At 37.1% G+C, this 17,123-nt stretch overlaps 4 protein-coding genes across 6 annotated transcripts; 2 read left to right on the forward strand and 2 right to left on the reverse strand.

Moving 5' to 3' along the window:
• Positions 1-262: 262 nt before the first annotated feature.
• LOC120001062 lies at positions 263-2,356 on the reverse strand. 3 transcript variants are annotated; one of them, XM_038849296.1, is made up of 5 exons: positions 2,147-2,356; positions 1,687-2,019; positions 1,458-1,530; positions 1,213-1,324; positions 263-574 (listed from the first exon to the last, which is right to left on the reverse strand). In XM_038849296.1, the coding sequence occupies exons 1-5, from the start codon at positions 2,311-2,313 to the stop codon at positions 561-563; spliced, it is 699 nt and encodes a 232-aa protein (XP_038705224.1). In that variant the 5' UTR covers positions 2,314-2,356; the 3' UTR covers positions 263-560. The 3 variants fall into 3 exon arrangements, 2 of the variants coding, with proteins under 2 accessions (XP_038705224.1, XP_038705226.1); XR_005468714.1 differs by having other exon boundaries at positions 554-574; positions 1,441-1,530; XM_038849298.1 differs by lacking the exon at positions 263-574 and having other exon boundaries at positions 1,187-1,324; positions 1,441-1,530.
• A 765-nt stretch (positions 2,357-3,121) lies between these two features.
• On the forward strand, positions 3,122-5,911 carry LOC120000114 (cytochrome b5-like). Its single transcript, XM_038847991.1, has 3 exons — positions 3,122-3,359; positions 5,287-5,353; positions 5,461-5,911. Exons 1-3 carry the CDS (start codon positions 3,273-3,275, stop codon positions 5,718-5,720), a joined length of 414 nt encoding a protein of 137 aa, XP_038703919.1. The 5' UTR covers positions 3,122-3,272; the 3' UTR covers positions 5,721-5,911.
• A 331-nt stretch (positions 5,912-6,242) lies between these two features.
• LOC120000113 (BTB/POZ domain-containing protein At5g48800-like) lies at positions 6,243-9,749 on the reverse strand. The gene is made up of 4 exons (XM_038847990.1): positions 9,350-9,749; positions 8,824-8,890; positions 7,007-8,179; positions 6,243-6,912 (listed from the first exon to the last, which is right to left on the reverse strand). Exons 1-4 carry the CDS (start codon positions 9,418-9,420, stop codon positions 6,379-6,381), a joined length of 1,845 nt encoding a protein of 614 aa, XP_038703918.1. The 5' UTR covers positions 9,421-9,749; the 3' UTR covers positions 6,243-6,378.
• Positions 9,750-12,863: 3,114 nt separating this feature from the next.
• On the forward strand, positions 12,864-16,406 carry LOC119999742. Its single transcript, XM_038847472.1, has 5 exons — positions 12,864-13,058; positions 13,260-13,375; positions 13,822-13,919; positions 15,908-16,078; positions 16,179-16,406. The coding sequence occupies exons 1-4, from the start codon at positions 12,884-12,886 to the stop codon at positions 16,044-16,046; spliced, it is 528 nt and encodes a 175-aa protein (XP_038703400.1). The 5' UTR covers positions 12,864-12,883; the 3' UTR covers positions 16,047-16,078; positions 16,179-16,406.
• The last annotated feature ends 717 nt before the right edge of the window (positions 16,407-17,123 follow it).

The following is a 17,123-nucleotide window of genomic DNA, read 5'->3' on the forward strand; positions in this document are numbered from 1 at the left end:
GACCACAGACATGTGTTGTTAGAAGAAGACATAGAAAAATGTTCTAAAGATTGATGAAACAGATCAACTTGCCACCATCTTATCATTCTTCTTTCTCATTATTGGAATGGCTTATCGTGATCTAAGAAATCCAACTAGCAACACAAAAGACTCAAAATCCTTTTCAACTAATCAAAGTTAGACTAGCTCTACAACTTTCTGTACATAATCGAATCAGAATAGACTTATCTGAAATGCAGATTACCCTGTGGCAGACCTTAAACGAAAATATCCTAACATAACCGAGTGAACACTCCAATTTTTTGAATGCGTAATAAACTATGTTTCCCATCTTATTAGTAGATGGCTAACTAAAATCTTAGAAGAATTTTACACAGAATCATGCATGAAAGCGTCAGAATACTTGCTCACATGGAGGATTTTCAATGCCTGAACAAACCTAAAAATAATTAAATCATTCATTCACGTAAACAACTGAGAATGTGGGTGCTCTTAACTTACCAACACCTATGAGATTGCCATATTTTTCAACAGCACGTGTAATGCTCAACACCTTCTCTTCACCAATCCCTAACTGCATTTTTTCATAGTATTGAGCAAACACATAGATAATTATCTTGTAATTGCAAAAGAAGGGCTACAAATGAATAAGCAAGGCTTAAAATAAACTAATCAATTAGTGTATCTATTCATGTATGAGCATGTGTTCAACAATGAGGAAGTAAGCTAGGGAACATACCAAAAAAAAAACCTTTGTACAAACATCATCAGATGCCCCACTTCGCCTAAAAGCCTTCCGAGTTAATAAGGTATCATATCACTAATGCATACTCCCCTAAAGATTCAAGTTACCATGTGTGATTCAAATTTTTTTTTAAGAAAATGATTTAGAAGTTAGAGCAGTACAGTAACAGAAAGAAAATGAGAGGATCAACTCATTAAAAACCATCAGGTTTTGTTGATAACTATCTCATTGCATTAAGAACTTGTACTCCTTGGGCTGTATTACTGAGGGTAAATGATGGCTAATCACCATGAAGTGTAAACCTAGGTTAACCAAGCCTATTATTACTTGATCATGGTTAACCTACAGAAAAGCCAAGTAATTTATTGATAATCTCAATGTGTTGCCTGGGTAAGGAACATGGATCTATCGCCAACCAATGGGAATGTAAACAGTTTGAGGGGAAACAAAAAGGATTTATTACTAACCAGTATACCAGAAGACTGGTGATATAATGTATGAAGCATTCCTAGAAAGTGAGTCGGCAAAAAAGTTCCATGTCCCGTCCAATGACATCATCCGTGCAATAGTTATGCCTACCTAAATCATTTGTGAGGAAACCAAGTAAATTCAACTGCAAGATGCTATAAGAGAAGTACTACTCAGACTAATACAGGAATAGCTAAACAAACACTTGAGCAGCGAAATAGAAGTACCAGAACACAGCACAGACCCAAATATCTAGAGCTTCTTCACTAATGAAAAGTCCACAGCCAGCAGCCGTAAGCAACCAGAAGTAAACCCATCTGAAACATAACATTGCAGGAGAAGCTTTAGAACAGTAAAATTCAGTAGAGACGCACAAGGGGAAGCAATGCAATGGATTCAGACTATCAGAATTGCATTGCAGTCTTAAATGAAATTAATCACTTCTAGATGTGAAGAGTGGAGCCAGAGCATACGCTGGTGCATATTCAGGAAGTACAATAGTGTATCCAAAAGCTTTGAAAGTGAAACCAACGGGGGCTGCAGCCACAACTGAAGAGGAAGAACCCTCAGCCAGAAATTGAACTCCAAACATTGAGCCAACATTAGGCCTTTTGGAGCCAACGCATACGGCAGTAGCAATTACAGCAACACCCACAGCAGTTGCTATCTTAACCAAAAATGAACTTCCCATACCAGCATTCGTTTCTTTCCGACTACCATGGTCCTCATCCACAGTTTTCTCTGCGTTCTCTTCAGGTTTCGCATTGTCATGGTTCCCAGAATCCTCATTCCTAAAAGCTTTAATCCTGCTTGATGAAATGCCACAAAAAGAAAAAAAAACCCAGACGCCCAAACAATTCAAACTTTATAAAAGACAACAACTTCACACCAATACAACATTACTTGAACTTTTCTAAATTAAATGAAGTGCACCTGAAACTGAAGATGGTCGTCCTGAACAATGCAGAGGTTAGTTTGCCTGTGAACACAGTGTGATTTACATTGAAAGATCTGGCGTGCTTTAAGAAGGGTCGTGAACTGAACAATTTAGGTGCTAATTTGGGTTTGTTGAAGGATAAGGCATGAGTTGGAGCAGCCATTAGTAATGGAGCTATGTCGAAGGCTCGAGCTCTGGGAGATGTGTCGTGGGATGAGAGAAGTGGCACGAAAATTGGAGAGATGAGAGGTTTGGGTCCATAATAAACCCATAATAGACTTCCGTAAAAAACTTTGTTTGACGAACAGGCCCAGTCCAATTACTGGATGAGCCTCAAAAGCTTATCCCTTCTCCTTGATCCCCGTCCTTCAAAGCCCAATCATTTTTGGTAGTGGGCCATAGAGGTATTTGTGGGCCTTCTTTGGGTCCAATTGAGACTTTTTCAATAATTATTTATGCCACAACCAATTGCGTCACAAAGGTAGTTGGTAAATGGTAATGGACTCCCAACTAAATTAACTTTCTTCATCCACCAAAAAAAAAAGATGCACCCACCACTTTCATGAGGAGGTTTTTTTTTTCAATTATTTCTATTTTTCATGAGATAAATGTAACATACTTATATTGAGCTAGGAATGATAAGAATGATGTGTAATCATGATTCAAATTCTTCCTCCCCCGTTTCAAAAAAAAAAGACTATGTAACATACTTAAATTCCCGACCCCACAAAACTTAATGTATGAATTCTTTTTTCCATACAAATTAAACAATTTTTGCCAACGACATTCACTTATATTATGAGCAAAATATTATCATTTGTCGTAATTATGCACATAATAAAACACTCAAAAAGTATATAAAAAGTAGGGGGCAGAAAGTAAATACATTAAATTCTAGATGCAAAGGGCATAAAACTGCAAGAAATAGAGGTAGGTGGTTGCAAAGTCACTGAATCTCACCAACTCCGCCACCAATCGCAATCATATGCTTAGAGATCCTCTCCATTGGATTCATCGGGCCTCACCAAACCCCTCTTACCTCTCATTCAAATCCCAGCAAGACAACAATTGGGGTTTGATCAAAAACCAGTCTTTCCTTCTTTCGCAGCCGAAACAAAATTAATGGGTGGAGAAGGAAAGGTTTTCGTTTTGTCCGAGGTCGCGGAGCACAACACTTCCAAGGACTGTTGGCTTGTCATTGATGGCAAGGTACATGCTTGACTTATATATCGTTGATAGAGAAGTTTAACCGTGAAACTATCTTGGATCTGGGAATCATTCTTCTGTGATTTTAGAGCTTTTGTGTTGTTTGGTTTGTAGTAGACCTCTTGTTTGTATGATGCTGTATATGCTTGTCTGATTTTTCAATTTTCAATGGTTTTTTTTCTTGTCATCGTTGTGTTTCTATCTGGGCATTTAATTTTAGTCTCTATCTGTGTATAGCCTTGCTTCTTGGTTTCTTGAGTTGCATGAGTGGGCAGTTGATTTGGATCTGTCATGGGGCTTGCCTGTAGAAAGCTGGATTTGTGTTGTTTGGTTTGTAGTAGACCTCTTGTTTGTAATGCTGTATGTGTTCGTCTGATTTTGCTATTTCCAATGTTTTTTTTTCTTCGTTGTGTTTCAATCTGGACATTTAAGTCTCTATCTGTGTATAGCCTTGCTTCTTGGTTTCTTGAGTTGCATGAATGGGCAGTTGATTTGAATCTGTCGCAGAACATGAGTCATGGAGCTTGCCTGTAGAAAGTTGGACTCTTTTAGATTGAGTCGCTAGCGATGATAATATTGAATCAGATCTGTGAATGATTATTCTTAAATCTGCAATCAGACAAGAATTTCTTGTAACCTCAACATTGAATTGAACACCGGCCACCCTCTTTGTTCCCCTTTTTTTGTTTTAACTTACTCTTTTCACTTAATTGATATGGGATAAGCAAGGGTGTCCAGTTAAGTCTCTCTGCCAATATCTGCTCACAAAATTAGCGCCTTATTTTATCATTATTTAACCAGGAAATGCCTGCTCAATATCTTTTTCTTTTTTCTCTTCTCCTTGATTTTAAAATTTCCCAGTTAAGTCTCTGCCAAAGTGATCAATATTTCTTTCGTGATATCATTGGAAAAGGAATCAGATTTTTGTCTATAGCTTCCGGATAACCGTTTGATTCATAATTGATTGTCTCTGCCAAAGTGATCAATATTTCGTTCGTGGTATCATTGGAAAAGGAATCAGATTTTTTGTGTATAGCTTTCGGATAACCGTTTGATTCATAATTGATTGTCTCTGCCAAAGTGATCAATATTTTATCATCATTCACTTTTGCTTTCCGTAACAAACACTAAGTAAGTATTTTACCTTGATTCTTGTCCAATTGGAAAGGGGTGATTTTTGAGAAAGAGGTGGGGATTGAGAATGGCACGCCTCCTCTTCCCCATAAATTTAGTAGGAGGTGTTTTGCCTTGCACTATGTTCTAAACATTGTGTAAATGACCTTTCAGTGTTATTCCTCCTTGACCTTTCAGTGTTATTCCTCCTTGAGGCTCACTCCAGTTCCTGCAAAGACTACTATTGCACTGTTCAGTTGGCTAAAACTTCGAGATAATTTTTGTTCAAAAGCTGACCAAATGACTATTTTTATTAACCTGTAATTCTGTATGCATGGAGAGACATAGACTGTATCAAATAACATAAAAATTAATAAGAGGTCAATGTCTTCTCAGAAAACTGAAAAATAACTACAAGCACATCAACCTGGCAACCTAGTACGTGCTATTTTTGACTGATGCAAAATGGTCCTCAATCTGGCTTCACAAACTCTCAATTTTTGTACAGGATGCTGGTTGTGAGTTTCTTTTATGTAATGGGGTTATGGTACGTTGCCTAAGGTTACTCAGCCTTAACCTATTGATTTTTTTTCCCTATTCTATTCCGAACCTGCAATGAAGATTCAGTAACTTCTCTAGCTCAGACTTTTGCCTCACATACTTTGTATTGTAACTATATGGTCCATGACCATTTTCATAGGGTTAAAAAAACTATCTTTGATCTTTGTTAGAAGTAATGAGCTTGACAGGCCAATATATTGTGATGTCGGGAATATCGTTTCAAGTTTCAACATAGTTGAAATATTTGTTGAAACAGGTATATGATGTGACAAAATTCATGGAAGACCATCCTGGTGGTGATGAGGTCTTGTTGTCGGCTACAGGTATGTATATGATAAAAGCTACATTATATTTATCTTCACTTCTGTAGAAAAATACTTGAAAGCTTTGCAGATTTGTCATTGATACCTATAATATCTACGGTTATCAGGGAAGGATGCTACTGATGATTTTGAGGATGTTGGTCACAGTAGCACTGCAAAAGCAATGATGGACGAATTCTACATAGGAGATATCGATAAATCGACAATTCTCACAAAAACCACTTATACTCCTCCCAAGCAGCCTCACTACAACCAAGACAAGACACCAGAATTCATCATCAAGCTCCTCCAGTTCTTGGCCCCCCTAATAATCTTAGGCCTGGCTTTTGCCGTCCGCTTCTACACCAAATCAGCTCCTGCTGCTTAGATATTTGGACTGCAAGGGCCTCGGTGTGACCTTTACAATGAGTCTGCGTCAATTATTTTCACCCTTTGTTTTTGCGCCTTGTCGAGAGCTACTTAGGGGATTGTTAAACTTGTGATATGTGCCTGGTTTTCATTTGGCCTGTGACTCTCTTTCTCCTTAATTTAACGTCCATCTCCTGTTCTCTCTTGATATGCCATTGGTGGAACAGTCTCTTTTTCTCCCCAGTTTCTCATTTAGATTTCAGAAACTTGATATCATAAATGGGAATGATCCCAACTGTTGAGTAATAGCTCTGTTAGAGATGCCTTTGTTTTCCGTTTTAACTCTCTCTTTATCCATAGATTACAACTGTTGCGGTGTGTGTTCATCAACATGAGACTTTTGGCCTGATCAATCAGTACTGCGCTATATATCTTAGCGAGATCACTAATTCACAGCCATGCCCACTAGAATATATCCCAAAATTCTCTTCATTGTTACATGAAAGAAAACTGTGTAAAGAATACAAAAAACATGGAAGTTGCAAATTGAATACAAAAAGATTCATAAACAAGGTGACAAAGGGGAGATTGTAATAGTGTCATGAGAGCATCAGATGTAATAATCAATCAACATATATATATGTAGCGAGAACAAAGAAGCTTGTTCACTGAATTACCTACTCTGTGCTTGCACATGCTCTTTCAATGACCCTAGAATCTGTCCTATGGGAATGCTTTGAGGGAGAAGTCGATTCCCTGGAAGAAATATGTCCAAAGAAGCTAAACTTACCAATTCTCCTTGAGAATGAACTCATGAACTTACGAGAATGAGACTTTTGCATTTGTCTCTTCATACAAACATGCTCCTTTTCTAGATCATTCAGCCTCATGCGCAAACGAGCTAGTTCAAGTTTTAGCTCTCGATTTTCACGCCTCAATGATGCATAGTTGTCTCGTGGAGACATAGCTGCACTGAGAGCACCACTGCTGATTCGCAATGACTGGTGTGCTGGTTTATGGTCATCATCAGCATAAGAGTTGCACAAGGAATTTCTAAGCCTCAGTTGCTCAAAGTAGAGAACTTGTACCATCGCTTGGAGCGGGAGGCGTTCGTTCTGTGCAGCATGTGCACCAGCTTCTTGTGAGAGCTTTTGGAAATCTATCAGTTTGCAAAGCTTCTTCCTGTCTGTATCAGACAAACTCTGGTGAGCCTGCATATCATTCATAAAGAATCAGACAAAAATTAATGAAGATTCAGATGATGCACACATGAGTACTATGTTATTGATGACCGATGAGACATACTTTGAGGAAAATATCAATTGCCCTATATAATCCATCATGAATAGTACGTGCATGTTCTGGTAAAGTTTCCGCGATGACCAAGAACTTATTAAGCTTGAGGTTGGCATCAGGAGCGATTTCCGCAAGATAATTGTCTACTAACTTTGCTACTCTCAGCAATGCAGTTTGACATGGTGAATGAGGACTATCAGGTTCAAATAAAGAGGCATCGTCCATTTCATCTTCACTATCATTTTGCTGTGTGAAATTGACCAAGATCCTATGAACTGTATCAACATCGAATAAGGTATCACCTGCATGCCGAAAAGATGGAATCAAAAGATCATCAAGAGTTGCAATATCCAACTGGGATCCAATCCTCCTCTCTAAATCAAGCCTGCAAGAAACTGCGCAATCAAGCATCACCGCACTTCGCAAAAGCCCAAAAAGGAAGCTTATGGGAACAGCAAGTTTCTCAACAGGCAAAAGGGTAACTATTGTTTCGACCACAAGTTGTTCATGCCCGCTTAAGCCTGAAGCCAAATCAACCTTCGTCTGGCTAGATGAATTCCATAAACTGGATTTCTTTGTCAACTCCTTCTCGGCATAATTTAAAAGGGATGCACCAATACTTTCAGGTCGGACCCCACGACACTTCATGGCCGCCATGACTCTTTGATACAAGTCAATTCGAAGAACAGATATATCTTCTATCCACCAGTCTCCCTCACATTTGGCTTGCTTATTCATGTGAAGCCTCCCAGAGCTGCTATACTCCAAGCGCGAGAAGCTTGAGGCTATTTGCTCTGCACAAGTCTTTGAGGCTATTGCATCTATACAACTGCTAACAATTTTTAATTCATCAGCAAGAGGGAGTAGATTCTCGCATTGTTGCAAGACTTCAACACAAATTTCAAGGCTCTTGCACACTATACTCTGAAGATATTCTTCAGCACGGGATCCAAGATTATCTTTCGAGAACTCTTCAGTCATTTCAAGGTAATCAGAGACACAGCACAGCTGTGCTACATTTGCAGATGTGATTTCAAAGTTGACACCATAACAAAATTTAGCAGCCAACTCAAATGCTGCTGCTCCTCCTGGTAGATTAAGAAGCTCAACCTTTGAAATGTCAGAATCCCGATGTTCTGCAACCAGCTTTCGAATCCGCCCACTTCGAGATACAAGAGGAAACTGCATTTACAATTAAATATCAGTATAACACATACAATTATGAAGGAAGTAGTTACATCTCTTTTTTTGTTCTCTTTTTGCCCTTTTATTTTCTAATGTTAGAAGGAATTATGGGGCCAGAGAACAGCATTAAAACTTGGAAGGAACACACACTTTAAGGTCTCTCAAATACAGACTAAACAATAAATACATCACGTAAAAGGTAGCCACAGCAAATAACACAAATATCACACACACTTGGAAGTTCTCTAAGGACAGGGATGGCAACCAACAACTACTTGAGGAAATTAAGGTTCGAACTAGTAGTTTCACTGGCTGAGTTGCTTGCAGCATAATTCTAGGAACTCGATTCTCCATATTAATTTCTTATGCAGGTTTCAAAGTGGCAAAAAAACTATTTATCACAGAGCTGTTAAAAAGTTTTCTTTGCCATCTATCTCATGAACAGATTCCTCACAGATTATAGACAAAGAGAAGATTAGAAATGCCTAAACATTGGATTGGTATTTCAGTTGTCACAAATTGTGAATGAAAATGAAAGAAATAACACTTCAAACTACAACAGGCAATCGACAATTGCGCTAGGGGAGGAAAGGAGGAGTGGAAGCAGAGAGACCGTAAATCGAACCCAGAGTGCAGGTTACCTTGTGTAATGCAAACGTAGCTCCACTAACTTCAATTGTTATATCACTTGGAACATCTCGAAAAATCCTGCATTGACAGAACCGTAAGGTATTAGGACAAAATCTGAGGATAACAAGGTATTGCAACTACTTGTCTAAAATAACAAATAAAAGTATTTGCTCCTCCTTATTACAAAATCATCGCATCACCACGATTCACAAAATTATTACATATCAATTACCACGGTATAAATATTTTCCAAATCTTTTAGTTCTTCAGTGACGGCTAACAGATGTTACTAGCACTTAGCTGCTTGTTTGTTTCTTTTACTTCCTCCAGTGGCAAGAAAATTAAAGGATCTCAAGGAAAAAAAATGGAAATGTCAAACTCAGAAAATTGTTCAGAACAATCCGAGATTGAGAGAGAGATCCCTCCAGCAACAATTCATCGAAGAGATACAGTGCCCACTATATTAAATATCACTGCAACCATTTTCAAATCTTACGTAAATTATCACATCAAAGACCAAATTTGAATCAAACAAACCATTCATTGCATCGCTGCCTATAGCTTCTGGTCAAGGACAGCTGTTGCTGCTGATGCTGCTTCTTGTCCATGAAGACAAAGGGAACCCAGAGAGTGAAATAGGGAGTACTCAAGATAGAGTAAACAGGAAATCAGGAATGACAGAGTATTATTGAAGAGAAAGAGAGAGGAAGAGAGAAAGAAACCCAGTGAGAATGTTGCCTCTGGTGAACTTCTTTGGCCATTTTCTGTCAAACAGGTTGTGTGCATACCATAGATTGCAATTGTCCAAAGCACTGGGCCTCCTTTGTGGGTCATGCTCCTTTGCTCCTATCTCTCCCCCACCTTTTCACTAAAAGAGAGATTGTATTTTTGTTCAAATCTATGTATATATTCACCATTTCAATACTGCTCGCCCTCTCTTATTTGTCAATGCAGTTAAAGAGGAAAAGAAAATAAGGCGGGAACAAAAGGGTTGTTATATTTGGACTTTGTATGACTGGTTTTACCGTTTACTTTTCAGAAAAGCAAGTAAGCGTGTTTTTGTCTTGTCCCCCCCCCCCCCCAAAAAAATACTATTATATTTACGGTTCCTTTTTTTTGGCTTTTTAGTTTTTTCACCCATAAAGTTGTCGGATTATCTTTCGTGGACTCAAAGGGCTGTAATAAAATATGGCGTAAAGATAAAAAGTTTGTGGATGTATAATGTATGTATTAATAATAAGCATTTCATATATATGAATGTATGTTTGTATATATACAGTGGCGAATATCTAAAATTTATTGAGGGGCTTGGTAAGCGGGAGAGTTGGGAATTTGCTAGCTTTAGCAAAGCTAATTGTGGACATTACGAAAAAATTTACTAATTGAGCGACTTTTCCAAAGCTTAGTGCAAGAGAGACAATAGAATAATGCTTGAGACCCCCAAAAAGTAACCCCAAAAAACCCCCATTTAATGTGGAGTGTTGGATGTGAAATGGGTCATACATGTGTGTTTTTAATCAATGGTTATTTTAATGCCACATAGATTTTGGGGACTTTTGGGTGTGATATTTTGGGGGTCTCTAGCATTGTTCGAGACAATAGTTAGATGGATGGACTCTTTTTCTTTTTTCTTTTTAAAAATAATGTCATAAACCTCATTGTATTATGTTACCCAATAAATTAAGTAATTGAGACTCGTAGGTACTCGAGTACAATGACTAAAAAAAAACAATGTGATAAATAAAGCACAAACATTAAATCGGACATCGCCAGACATTGTTGGGCGACACTAGATGGATGGACTTTATTAAGTAAAAACTTCACGATAAATATAAAAACAGATCATAAGAGATTAAAAATGTCTAAATAGTACTATCATATCAATATCTTGTAATTTATTCCCTCTCGTCGTTGCTAAAATTACATAACAAACAAATCTATTGGTGATTGACTATTCAACAGCTATATAGCCCACATGGAGATGGCATGGGTCTTTTTTTTATTTTTTATATCAAAATCATTTTTAAAAAAAATCAAAGAGTTATGATATCATTAAGGATAATGTTTGAAATCTCCAAAATATAACACTCATTTTACCCCAATCAATATGAACTATTGGATGTGAAGTGAGTTTTATACGTATGTTTATATCAATAATTATTTCATAAGACACGTATGTTTGGGATAAAATGAGTCTTGTATTTGCGATTTGCAACTCATTCATGAATGTTATGCGTGCAGACAAAAATTTGTTCGAGGCACCCATTAATTAGTATACAGGTACGAAGTACCTAAAGGAATTTCTTTTATTTTTCTTTATTTTTTGTACTAAGAAGATCAATATATATATATATATATATATATAATATAATAGATTCATAGGGTGTGCATCAGTGCGTGTGACAAAAGTTTTCACTAGTAATCATTAGGATTTATTGGTCTCAAAATCAAGAAAGTCATAGACCTTTTTTTTTTTTACAAGGCTCATAGGTCACACACAAGCTAAGTCATGTCAGAGGGGCATGAAGGCCACCATAACGGATGGAAAACTACCCAAATCTCAAACCCCCTGATGAGAATAGAACTCTGGATCTCAAATCTTGGGTAGACAACCTAACCAATCAAGCTATCTCCCATTCTCAAGAAAGTCATAGACCTATTTGTATAAGAGAATCAATATAGATCCATTCGAGGTAGATAATTTCCCTATCCGAAAGGAGACCAAGTTAAATTAAGGGGAAAAAAAAATCAAGGATGTTCAATTGCAAAAGCATGCATATATCAATCATATTTGATTTGACGACTACAGCTGGTTCTCTAATTAAACATAAAAGCCTATATTCGAGGATGACAATAATAAGACAAAGTCTTTCAAATCGAAATTAGTATACTAATTTGACTTCCCAACTTCCCGCATGAAATAAAGCAATCTCATATATATATATACGCACACATTCTCCCGTAATTATTGGATTTTATACAAGTATTTATATTTTTAGGCTCCTAAATCTTAAAATATTTGAGATCAAAATTGATTATACAATCATAAACTCTAAATTATAAACCTCAAATCCTAAACCTTATACCCTAAACTTTAATCCTTAAACCTTAAACCTTAATCCAACAATAATATGATTAGTCATTTGATTAGGTATAGAGAACTTAAAAAGTATAGGTACTTCCATAAACCCCGCTACATACGTCCATATGACTTTGAAAAAATAAATTTATTCATGCGAATAGGATGTATATACAAACACAAAAGACTGTCTAATAACGTCTCGTGTAACGTGTGCCAAAAACTGATATTACACACATCATCCAAGTGATTCATTCTACCATGGAAACTTTTTAAAAAAATTAAGATTTATTTACAAAGGATAAGAACATATGAAAAGGTAAAAGTGAAATTGAAGAGAATATAGAGAAAGAGAGGGGCATGGTGACTATGGTGCGGCCACTTTTAATAATAATGTTGGATATCCATTACCCACCACCACCTCCTCCTCTAAGTGGGTCATCATATATTATTACATTTCTTTGGATATCATTTGATATGCTGTATCAGATATCATTTGATATGCTGTATCTCCCACTACGTCTGACATCCAAAAAAATTATGGTCCAAAGTCAAAGTTTTTGAGACCTGTCTGGCATGCCACAATTTTGGATTATGACGGTGCTCATATTTACCATTGCATGCGCACACTACCAACTTTTAGATCGATCGACAAGTTTTTCTTACACGCAAAAAAGGAAAAAAAAAAAAAAAACGTCAATACTACAAAACTAGAAGACATGTACGTAGTTGCACTATAATTATCATGGACGAGACATACATGAATATTAACCCGTATAGCATACGGGTTATTATTCAAGTAGAGGCGGTGGAGCTAGAGTAGCCCATGGGCCAACTCTTAATAATGGGCCGTAAGAAGAATAGAATGTGATGAAGCCCAGTAGTGTAACCAAGCCTATTTGGAAGCGGTTGCAAGCCCAATACGAGTATCCGACTACGGAGCATCGTAAATTTAAAACTTCAAATATCGGGTCATACGCAACGGACTGGCCATGGACTTCTCTTCATGGATTCGACGCAGTCTTCTCAAAAATCCTGAAAAACCAGATCTACCAAAGCAATCGAATATGACACAAGCTGGAGACGAGCTTCTTGGAGTCACACAGCCATTGATTGATCATATAAAGACCTTCACAGTCGATAGTTTCAAGAATTTCCGTCTCCAAGGTACGTGCTCTTACTCTTTTTTTCTCTTTCGAGATCTCTGGCTCTCTGTTCCTGTTTGGTTTCTAGGAAAGAAGCGAGAAAAAGGCCTGATATAATATTTTAACTTTGCATTAGTGATTAATTTACTTTAGACAAGCATACTTCATCAATCTATGACCACAATTTCAATTGAAAGATGCTTTTGGTTGGGAATCGTTGCAGATGATGACGGAATCGCTGATGCCTATGCAAGTCCGACAAGCTCCTCCGGTAATGTACGGCAGGATCTCGCCGAGTGGCAGCAACGGCATGCTACTCTTGTGCTTTCAAGAGTGAAGGTTAATTTTAATTCATCACGGACAGAATTTATAGCTTTTTGTTGGTCTCTTCCTCTATTGAATAGAATCGTTGTCGCCTGATATTGCGAGTTAGCTTAGGAGATTGCTTGTGCATAATAAGGTTAAAAACCGTCCAGCTACAGTGTGTGTGTTCTATGCATATTAAGGTAACAGGTTGATGTAAAAAGTAAATATCATAGCTGGAAAAGTGAAAAGGAGGAGTTCTGATTTCGATATTATGAATATTAGTGCTGCATAAAATGTTAATTTTGAACAACGTATTCTGCTGCTCCTGAATTTTTTACTGCTACTAATTTGTTTTCGTTCTTCCAAAATTCATATTTCTTGTTATGATCTTCATATGTTAGTTTCCATCAACTTGCCTGAACAGTAATGATCAGTGTCTCAGCAATTCTGCTTCTCAACAATGTGTTTTCTGTCCCCAGGAACTTTCACAACTTAGATTTATGCTTTGCCCTCGGCACTTGAAGGAGCGACAATTTTGGCGGATCTATTTTATGCTTGTCAAGAGCCATATAGCCGAGTGAGTTGTACAATCTCCGTGCATTCTATTATTCTAGTGATAAAATTATTGCAATATAAGAAGCATGTGTTATGTTATCTTGTGAGTTGAAATCTATTCGTCTGGTCCTTTTGAGTGACAAGACTTAATCCTCTGAGAAAATGAAGCATTTTAAGTGCTTATGTTGCATTCCTCTAGGCAAAAGTGATCTTTTTAACCTCTTTCTCATAAAAGGAAGGACAGCTTTTGTTTGTTTAAGCACAGGAATTTCCTCAAGTCATAAGGATAGGTATGAATTCATCATCCTTAAAAGCTATATAGCTTGAAGGTACTATTATCTGTAAGATAGCTGTGACTGTCTAACTGTACCCTGTATGATGGAGTGGCTTCTATAACGATTAGGGACTTCTGGCTAGTATCTTTTATTCATAAGACGTTGCAGTTGATTTCAATTGGTTTAGTACAAGTAGTGTTTATCCTTGTAATTTGTTCATGTTTGTTCATTCTAAGAGTGAATTCACATCCGAAATGGTGAAAGGTTACCAGGATACGCTTGGAGCTTCATCATTGATTTTCATGTTTTTCACCATAGATTTGCTTTATACGTTGTTTGTTTTAAGATTGGATTCATAGATGAAAGTTTGAAAGGGTCCTAGGACATGCTTAGGGACATCTGAATTATGCTATTTATTATTTTAAATGTTCAGAAAAGGAATACTGCTTCCACATTATTGAGTTTAGAGAACGCGACTCTCTGAAGGTAAGCCATAAGCTGAGGTCAAAAAGAACCCCCGTAGATATCCTCAAGATGTTAACTAACTTATGTCGCCCCTCAAACTGTAGGCTTGCTGAGACTATCTATTTTTTACCAGGAAATGTTTTTTGTTTGAATCAATATCAGCAAAAGGGAGTGTTACCTATTTATAATCATCAACGAGATAAAAGACCAATTACCCCTATAAGCAAAGTTTTATTCCTGTCTTTCATAGGTGCCCAAAATATTGCCAATTCCCTCCACCAGCTCCTTTTAAAACCCCTAAGCCTTTACTTCATTTTTCATTCAATACACTCACAACACACATCATTCATTCATTCGTATTAATTGCAATACAACTTCCCTTAGCTTGCACACCTAGTATCATTGGTCTTGCAAGCTAAGAAACATGGCTCTCCCAATCACGGGGATGACTTTGCTTGTTTCGAATTCAATGGAGCTTTTCTAAATCATGCTGCCAGTAGGACAGAAGAAAACCCCATATCTTCCTGCTCATACTCTTGGCCTTTTTTTAGGATGGTTAGGAAAGAATGAAACAAGATAACTTTTGACAAATGGAAACTCCACTTTGAACTAATTAAATACTGGTGAATCCTTCTAGCTGGGATTCAAGTTAACTTTCCACTTTGAACATCTTGTGACTTGCCGAGGTACTTGGAAGAGTGGGGCGATTGAAGTACTCGGAGTTTACTTGGGCAAAGGCCGGAGGTTCCTTGTCATAAAAAAGGCTTTGTGGAATACGTGAAGTTGATGAAAATGTGTTATTTGATATGCTTTAATATTCTGTTTGTTTTTGAGCTTTGCACAGGGGTAGCACCCCTTTGGTGCCTTTTCAATAAAACATCCATTCCGCTCTAAAGGGTAAATTGTAGCTAGGGCGTTTCCTTGCTTTTGAATGTTATTTATGTAATTAGAATTCTTTCTGAAATAATTCGCAATTACAGAATGACTACCTGTTTCTTTTACAAATAGTTGATTCTTCCTCTCCCTCCTATTTCTATGAGAAATGATTGTAGTTTCTAACCAAAGAACCTTTTTTCGGTATCGTACCCATCGACAGTGTGCTAACAAGAGAATTATATGCACAAGGAGCAAAGCTATAATTCCCTCCTCCCTCAAAATTAAGAATATAACCCCATAACTTATATTTATTAACAAAAATGAGGACTATTATTGATGTTAGTGGTTCTCTTTTGTCATGATCATAATGTGACCTCTTTTGCATGGATAACAGATATGAGCTACGCGCCATACAACTAGCGAAACTGAAAAAAATGGAAGTCGAGAATGATGAATCCCAGCATTCCAGTGTATATGAAGTTGAAATGGCAGAAACAAAGCAAGTAGCAAGATCATCATCTTCGACTCCTTGAAACTGCTATTTGCATTCCTAGAAATTTAACAGGTACTAGCTGTTTCTCTTCTTTAGAAAGATTGCTTTATGTTCACTTAACTCCTCTCTTGACCCTGTGTTCATTTTGTTTGGGCATTGCTGTGCGAGAAAGGTGGTTTGCTTCATTACTTGGGCAATTGATTCCCTTGATATTAACCGGATGGATCTGGAATATATTGTCCAACTATTTTGGATCTTGATGACATAAAGATGTGACAAAATGTATAATACTCCTAACCCAACAAGACTTTACCAGTTTGTGTAGCGCAGGGTCAAAAGCTTGTAAATGTTGAAGTTTCTACCATTTGACATTCTTGCACTCATTTTCTTATTTGTTTCCCATGGCTTCGTTTTTTTTTCCTATGGATTGTTTCATATGACTTGTATTTGTTAATTATTTGCTTTCGTGTTAAGGAGGTCTTGCAGCACAAAATAGAGCTGTAGAACAAAGTACCTAGATGCCTCATTTTTTTAAAACAAGGGAGGAGAGATTTGAATCCTGATCGTCAAGTGATACACATCATCATTACCACTCTAATTAGTGACTCGGGTATTAGATCCCTTATTTAAAACTAAATAATAACCGCATTATCTAATTCAATTTTGTCAGATTTTTCCTGATATTTATCTACTCACCATCCCACAAATTAGGGGGTCTCATTTTTTTGAAATAGGGAAGGAGAGATTTGAATCCTGATCACAAGGGTGATACATATCATCATTATCACTCTAATTAATGACTCGGGTGTTAGATCCCTCATTTAGAACTAAATAATAACTGCATTATCTAATTCAATTTTGCCAGATTTTTTCTTGATATTTATCTACTCACCATCTCACAATTTAGGGGGACAAATCGCATACATATATAGAAATGTTATCTAGTACATGATAATCCCATCTCATCTTGTGCAATTATCACTTGAAATAAGGATAAAGAACTTTGAAAAGAAAATGTTGGAGAGCGCATTGAACGATGGTTCACTCTCAAAATCTAGGTTCAAATGCAAATGCCAAAGTAGGCATACCCAACCAGTCTCCCCCCGGAAGTCCGGAA

This window comes from Tripterygium wilfordii, chromosome 6 (assembly GCF_013401445.1).
Source record: "Tripterygium wilfordii isolate XIE 37 chromosome 6, ASM1340144v1, whole genome shotgun sequence".
Lineage (NCBI taxonomy): Eukaryota > Viridiplantae > Streptophyta > Magnoliopsida > Celastrales > Celastraceae > Tripterygium > Tripterygium wilfordii.

What these genes read in the sequence shown, in the direction of transcription:
- LOC119999742 (XM_038847472.1), top strand. Translation starts at nt 12,884, where the DNA reads ATGGACTTCTCTTCATGGATTCGACGCAGTCTTCTCAAAAATCCTGAA. An exon ending in CAAGAATTTCCGTCTCCAAG is followed by an intron (nt 13,059 to 13,259) that starts GTACGTGCTCTT and finishes GAATCGTTGCAG; the next exon opens with ATGATGACGGAATCGCTGAT. An exon ending in GTCAAGAGCCATATAGCCGA is followed by an intron (nt 13,920 to 15,907) that starts GTGAGTTGTACA and finishes CATGGATAACAG; the next exon opens with ATATGAGCTACGCGCCATAC.
- LOC120000113 (XM_038847990.1), bottom strand. Translation starts at nt 9,420, where the DNA reads ATGGACAAGAAGCAGCATCAGCAGCAACAGCTGTCCTTGACCAGAAGC. An exon ending in AGGCAGCGATGCAATGAATG is followed by an intron (nt 8,891 to 9,349) that starts GTTTGTTTGATT and finishes CTGTCAATGCAG; the next exon opens with GATTTTTCGAGATGTTCCAA. An exon ending in CTACGTTTGCATTACACAAG is followed by an intron (nt 8,180 to 8,823) that starts GTAACCTGCACT and finishes TTGTAAATGCAG; the next exon opens with TTTCCTCTTGTATCTCGAAG.
- LOC120001062 (XM_038849296.1), bottom strand. Translation starts at nt 2,313, where the DNA reads ATGGCTGCTCCAACTCATGCCTTATCCTTCAACAAACCCAAATTAGCA. An exon ending in CTTCCTGAATATGCACCAGC is followed by an intron (nt 1,531 to 1,686) that starts GTATGCTCTGGC and finishes GTTATGTTTCAG; the next exon opens with ATGGGTTTACTTCTGGTTGC. An exon ending in AAGAAGCTCTAGATATTTGG is followed by an intron (nt 1,325 to 1,457) that starts GTCTGTGCTGTG and finishes CAAATGATTTAG; the next exon opens with GTAGGCATAACTATTGCACG.
- LOC120000114 (XM_038847991.1), top strand. Translation starts at nt 3,273, where the DNA reads ATGGGTGGAGAAGGAAAGGTTTTCGTTTTGTCCGAGGTCGCGGAGCAC. An exon ending in GGCTTGTCATTGATGGCAAG is followed by an intron (nt 3,360 to 5,286) that starts GTACATGCTTGA and finishes TTGTTGAAACAG; the next exon opens with GTATATGATGTGACAAAATT. An exon ending in GGTCTTGTTGTCGGCTACAG is followed by an intron (nt 5,354 to 5,460) that starts GTATGTATATGA and finishes TACGGTTATCAG; the next exon opens with GGAAGGATGCTACTGATGAT.